We start from the raw sequence: 6712 nt of genomic DNA, 5'->3' as shown, positions 1-6712 counted from the left end.
ATATTCTTTAGTAAAACAGTCCCTTTTGACTGGGAGCAAGAAAACCAGAAAACTGCACTACATATGCGAAATGGGGAGCCCTTGATAGAGCTGCCATGACCATGGATCTGATAAGATTTGTTACACACTGCTGTAGCAATACAGTTATTTTTGTCGCAAGAGCTGTTGCTGCCATGTGCCAGATCCTGGTTCTCCACAAGCTGGAAAAAAAAAAGTTGCAAGCGATACATGTCCACTCATATGTAAACACATAGCTAAACTTGTCTGCTTGGTTTCTGATGCACACATTGAAAAATGTGGCCAAAAACCAGTGCAGAAGAGAATGTGGAGAGGAAGTATGTGCACACGCTAGACTAAGGCTAGGCCCGAGCCCATCCATGACGATATGGTGGCACTGGCAACTAAATGCTGTCCTTGGGGACCTATGGGGTGAACAAAACCAATGTCGTTTCGGTATCATTTTTTACAAAGAGAGACAGGAAAAGCCACATATTGTATGAAAAAGCATGAAGCAAAGCCAAGCTGCAGAATCAGTAGCAATGAAATCCAGAACTAAATATCTGGGACAACAATCTAAGGGCTGAAGTAGCCACATAAGCGTGCTAAATCCACTGTTTACTATATCGTATTAGTTAAACTATTGCTGGCTATCAGTTTTATGGGCATACTGAAAGGCAATACTTTTCTATTAGGATCCCGGCCGCGGCGGCTAGAATTTCTTTGGAGGAGAAATTCTAGAGGCCCGTGTACTGTGCGATGTCAGTGCACGTTAAAGAACCCCAGGTGGCCGAAATTTCCGGAGCCCTCCACTACGGCGTCTCTCATAGCCTTAGTCGCTTTGGGACGTTAAAACCCCATAAACCAAACCAAACTTTTCTATTAGGAACAGAATTCCACCGCGTGACTTTAGTAGAAGGTGCACCAAAGTAACTTCAGCCAAAAGTCATTTCACAGGATTCAGCAAGAGAGACATAGCAGGTGAAAAAGGAAATGAAGCAGCTTTGCCTTGACTGCACACTGAAGCACTGACCCTGTTCACCCTGGAGGAAGTCCACACATACAGCTACCATTATAAAAAATTGACAGACGATTATGATGGCTGGTAATGCGCAATTTCAGCATAGCTCTTCACGGCTGACAGGTGCGTGTTACGTTGCTAGCCACCCTCTGTAATCTTCCCGTGGCAGCCACCTTCTAGGTGGCATTCCGCTCTGCAACTTGGACAGCCGGGTAAGCCGACCACGACGAATAAGCCAGGAATAGGCACCTCAGAGCTGCACTCTAAAACACCTATGTTTTTTGCCTTCCCTCGGGCTAAAATGATGGAGACAGCTGTGTTACACCCCATGCTGTGCTCCGTAAGTGCAGCCACTTCTAGCAGGAGGTGAATGTACTAGTTATACATATTATGAACCCTTTGTCATCAGCAGTGATGGAAATCGCCCCAGAGGAAGTCTAGGAAGTATATACTGCAGCTGCTGCTGCAAAAATACACAATAGCTTTCAAAGCTTTTCAGAGATGCACAGCACTTTTTTGCAGTGACCTGGTATGAACATAGTTAAGTCTATGTTCTTACCTTTTTATGATGTGCACACATGGTGTTCTCTTATTTACTACAAGCCTGTGTATATAGTTCGATGTCACACATTTTGGTTAAAAAAAAAATTAATCTTTGAGTCTTTTTTTTTCCACTAGTGAGTTGCCTCATAATAGGGCTTGAAGCAATTTTCATTTGTAATGCAAATTTTTTATACGTTGAAAGGGCAACAGTGCGGATACATACCACATTTGAGGCCTTGTTACGAAATCAGTGGCATACACAGTGATGTGATTGGCTGAAGTCACTTGAAGCAGCTTTTGGAGCAGCTGTAACTGCTTTTTGATACAAAAAGTGAACATTTGGCGCAGATATAAACACCGTATTTTCCTTTGTATAAGCCACATTTTTTTTTTTAGACTTCTTGTGGGTGCAACTTATATATGGCGAAAAATGACGCTCAAAGATGCGGCATCTTTTCCTGTTCCTAGTAATTATGTTTGAAAAGACAGGGCAACAAAGCGCAGCCCAAAATCGACACCAGCTGAGAACTATGCGTTAGCATGCCGTTTCCATACCTTGCCCATTCAAGTATGTGGAAGTGAACACCAGCACTGCTGATGAATGTTTGTGCCATGTGCATTCCCTGAGTGCCCTACACACCACCGGATGACCAGAGCGCAGACCTATTTCACTTCTCCATTTTCATTATGTGAGGTGACGAAATGCCCGGCCAGGGTGATGCCTGGCACATATATATACTATAAGGACCGACTGAAGGATTCCCGGAGAAATTGCGTTTTCTGCTAGCACTGCCTAACTCAGAGGAAGGATAACATGTGGCGCCTGAGAATTTTGTTTGTACGAAATACGGTTTTGGTGTACACTTGGTGCAGGTTTTTCATAATTTGTTGTAATGTAGCAGCATATAGCAGGCTTCTTCGTTTGGCACAGTTTGGCATGAGTGGTGTAGCAATAAAATCACTGTACACGTGTACCATTTTTTTTCTATAAAACCAGTGATTGAAACGTACTTGAAAGTGGTGTCATTCAATTTCTAGAGTCATTCTGAGTGCAATGCTTCCATCGGTATGCATGTGAGGATAAAATTTCATGCCTTAAAGGGTTAAAACAGTAGTCTTGTGCACTGATATCCGACATCACTCCCTTGAAAGACTCTGATTTTCCAACCTAAGCATCATGCATCATGCTCAAGTTAAAAAACATCAGCCTGCTCACCACAATAAAAGAGGATGATCTGCATTGCTAACATCGGCAGCATAACATCATACTTTATTCCTAGTGCACTTGTTTGCACATACCAAAGACGTCTTTGAAGAGGTGTTCTCAATATGTCAGGAGGCATCTGTTGACAACTTGAAGGAGGTGGGAATTCTCTAAGGCAGCAGCAACTCACTCTCTCTCATCCAACTGCTTGTTGACTGAAGAGAAAAAGAGGAATGGAACAATGTTACTTATGCAATAGTGAGGTAAGCACAGCACATAATTCTATCACTCAGCCTGCACATATTAAATAGCAAGGCATGTATGCAGTAGCCTCCAGGTCTCGAAGCCAACAGTGCCAATGACAGCAACAGAGAACAGCAGATACCCTATTGCTCGGGAAGACCTCGCACAAAGGCAAAGCGCATCGCAAAGGCCCCACTCTGGTGATGGGAAATAAAATTAAACCACCTTTTGCAGCCGAATACTGAATGGGTAGATTGCTTTTTCAGCATACATGGTACATGCTAACTCTACATGGTGGCAGTACACCCTGAATGAACTTTGAAAGCAACCCCAACAAAGGGCTCGTGCTCCCGTCTGAGAGGGCAACATTAAGCTTTGAGTGCAAGCACCCAGAGAAATCCTGGTTCACAAGCCTGAATAAGTGTTTGAGGCATCCTGATTAGTGTTTCAGAGCAGGACAACAGAAGACAATCCTGTCTGTCTTCTTTTGTCCTTGTCTGAATGCGTAATTCAAGTTGCCTGAAATGATGAATCAGTTAGCCCAATTGAAAGCATTAGCTGAATAAGTGACTACAATGGAAGAATTGCGGAGACTGACGCATGAACAGCTTACAGTTTTTGGCCGAATGGAAGCTTGGGTGTCAAATCGCAGCAGGACTGCAGAAGCCAACATTTACATAGTGGATGATCTTGAACACGCTGCGTACATGCCTATAGTACAGAGTACAGTGAAATGATAAAAAAAAGAGTGAGTTTCCAAGACACTTGTTTGGTCTGGGTAATGTAAAATTTGCATCAAAAATCAAGCTCAAGCGCAGCTTTTGAGCTCAGCATTCCACACAGAGTAGCCCTAGCTCTTTTTCCAAAGATGAAAGCAAATTACACGACAAGGTCGAGCTTGGAGTCATGAGTAATGGAGATGACCCCGTATGCATTGACCCCGCAGAGCAAAACAAAACTGTTAGGTTCACCCTCTTTTAGCCAGTAGACGTGTTTTGAGGCTACTCGAGACTTTCACTTTGCGAAACTTGATGCTAATTCTGCTTCTGGCAATTCGAGCTTGCTGAAGAATCACAGAACCTGACACCCTTCATGACACCTTTTTGTAAATTCAGGTGCAGGGAGCCTTTATTTTGTTTCAATTCTGAACCTAATTTTTTACAAACAAAGATTTCAGAGTTCCTAGGCAGACTAGAAGATATTGTGTGCAACATGGACAATACAATAATACTCGTTCATTCGAACTTCAAGGGGCTGGAAAAGATGTTCAAATAACCCATAAGTTCAAAGTATCGTATGATGCTAAAACAACTGAGACCACTTCCATCATGGTATATTTATCTAGTGAATAACTGGACAATGGTCACTTGCCATTGGCACGAGAACAGCATGGCAATGACTATTTTTGACATTTCCATCAATGCTCTATTGCGTACACACTACTGCGAACGTCGAAGGTGAACTGCCCAAATACGGTAAGGGCATCCCCGGAATCCTTCACAGAATCACACAGAAATGATCCTATGTATTTGCATAAACCGAAGCACCATATCTGTGCTCCGTAATGCCCAGCGAACTCTTACCTGCTGCATCACATTTGTTCAAAACTGCAGTGCAGGAGGACTACGAATATTGCTGTGACATTTACTGCCTTATGTATCCCAAATGTCTATGCTCAGTTTTTCCACGTGGCTTTGGTCTATGCACAAAAATGGTCATGGTAGCTACACCTTATGTGGTGAAAACGTCAGTCAGGGAGTTATTCGTGACTTTATCTTGCCAGGCTAGGAATACTCTATATTTCCTCAGGAATAAATAAAATACAAATAAAACATAAGAAGCCAAAGTGCTCAAACTGAAAAAAAAAAAATTGTACTTGACTTTCTCACATTGCTATGACTTTGCTCATATCAGATGGATGGCATTTATGCGCTTTCCTAACATGACGGTCTCACAGCAACAAAAAATGCTGTGGATTTCCGCAAAATAGTTTAAGCTCTTTGTAAAAGTGCAATTTATATCAGAGAGAGAGAGAGAAGAAATGTTCAGAGGAGTACTTACTAGCAGCTTGAGATACATGAGTGCCAGGAAGGATTTGGACATCCAATTTGAATACAGGGGGCAGGCTACGAAGCAGCTTCACTCTTATGGCATGTCCTATAAATGTAGCCATACTGCAGTTTGGGATTGTAGGCCAGAAGGCCACAACAATAGCAGCCTTGTCTAGGTCCACCTGCAAAACACAAGTAGATACATATACTCCTGTGAAGAAGCATGTACAAGTCTTAATTAAAGTAACTTAAATGGCTTTCGGAGAAATATAAGTTATGACTAAAGCCCTGTTCAATTGCAAAAGCCAAACAGCATGTACTTTTTCATCTGATGCATTAAAAAAAGAAAGAAACATCAAACATTTTATTGTACCAAAACTGCTACCAGAAAGCAAAAAAATATCAGCTTTGAGAATCAGCGTCATATGACTTCTTATTTCATTGCAACAGTGCCTCTTTATACACCCAAAGCCAAGCATTGACGTTTAAGGTGGAAGCCTTTAATGCCTCATCGTTGTGAGCAGGAGTTGTCGACAGAAATGTCACGCTTTTCAATTGGTCGAAACGGTCGTGACGTCACAGTGCGCGAATTTCAAACGAGGCCAATTGTACTTTGGACCATGCAACCATGCAACCAATTAAAGGGATCGTATAGTGATGCTCCAAGTAAGTGGGAATGAGTTCAGTTAATTGCTTAATCCCCCAATTAGCTTAATTAACCTTTATGATCAGGCCAGATAAATAAATAAAACCGAGTAGCAAATTGGTCGAGTTCGGAAATCGAACCCCGGTCTCCGGAGTGCGAGACGAGCGTGCTAACCACTACGCCATGCCAGCTCGATGGTTTGGAATGAACAAGGCGCGTCTAGGGAATGCGGTGTCTTCGTTCACTCCCATCTCCCTCCCTTCCCGTTACAGCGAGGTTCAGGTGTCCACCAAGGTATGCGAGACAGATACATTTCCTTTCCTTAAAAACCAATTTACTGACGAGCAAGGCATAGAGCCGAACGGGCGATGGCGTTCTGTGGACTCCCTGGCAGCGTTGCAAGACGCTGTCGCGTTCCACTCTTAGAGGCCAAGCTTAACATCTTAACCACACATCAGTGACACAAGCAGCAACACTACGCTTAAGGCTTTCACCTAACCGCACTTTAGGTCAACAAAGTGGCCCCTGAATTTTTTTTTGCCTGCACTCCAAATCATGGCTCTTATGCAGCTATTAGTGCAAAGCATTGGCTGGGTGTCTGCAGCATGCCTAAAGCTGCAACGATGCTCTTATTACAGCACATTTTATGTTGGCCCTTGTCTCACAACCAAAAAGCAGCAGCTCTTGATGCTTTTAGCGTATGACCTCGTATGCTACCATACAGTATCCAAGGTTTATATACACAAGTTGGGTACACAAGCACATTAGACACTCCAGCAATGCAAGGCTGCTTATTAAGAACAGTGCCCAGCATGGGAATCCACTAATGAGCAGTATTACAAGGCTAGATGCATGCGGTAGCAAAAAGAAATTAGCTTCTGCACAATGAGAACTTCATTCTAAAATTAACCCAAAGGTGATTATGTACGATATTCAGCATTAAGCAGCTAGGCTCAGTTCACAACGTAATTACGAGGCCTCATCAAAATCTGTTAGCAATCATCGGA

At 42.9% G+C, this 6712-nt stretch overlaps 1 protein-coding gene across 8 annotated transcripts in view; it reads right to left on the bottom strand.

The window, feature by feature from the left end:
* Window positions 1-2805: 2805 nt before the first annotated feature.
* The window catches only part of LOC149351167 (uncharacterized), an 82402-nt gene continuing 78495 nt past the window's right edge, over window positions 2806-6712 (bottom strand). For 6 of the 8 annotated variants that reach the window (XR_016290537.1, XR_016290536.1, XR_016290541.1 and 3 more), the window contains 3 exons: window positions 5070-5241; window positions 3622-3719; window positions 2806-2980 (listed from right to left, as the gene is read on the bottom strand). Coding sequence is in view for 2 of the 8 variants with exons in the window: in XM_089580459.1 (XP_089436585.1) it covers window positions 3682-3719; window positions 5070-5241 (210 nt within the window). In the remaining 6 variants the exon portion in view is untranslated. Of the gene's footprint in view, window positions 3720-5069; window positions 5242-6712 lie in introns of all 8 variants that reach the window. The other 2 variants (XM_089580459.1, XM_089580460.1) reach the window with 2 other exon arrangements.

This window comes from Amblyomma mixtum, chromosome 3, assembly GCF_055824585.1.
Source record: "Amblyomma mixtum isolate Tamu chromosome 3, ASM5582458v1, whole genome shotgun sequence".
Lineage (NCBI taxonomy): Eukaryota > Metazoa > Arthropoda > Arachnida > Ixodida > Ixodidae > Amblyomma > Amblyomma mixtum.
Note: the sequence above shows the minus strand (reverse complement) of the source record. Positions and strands in the feature narration are given on the sequence as shown.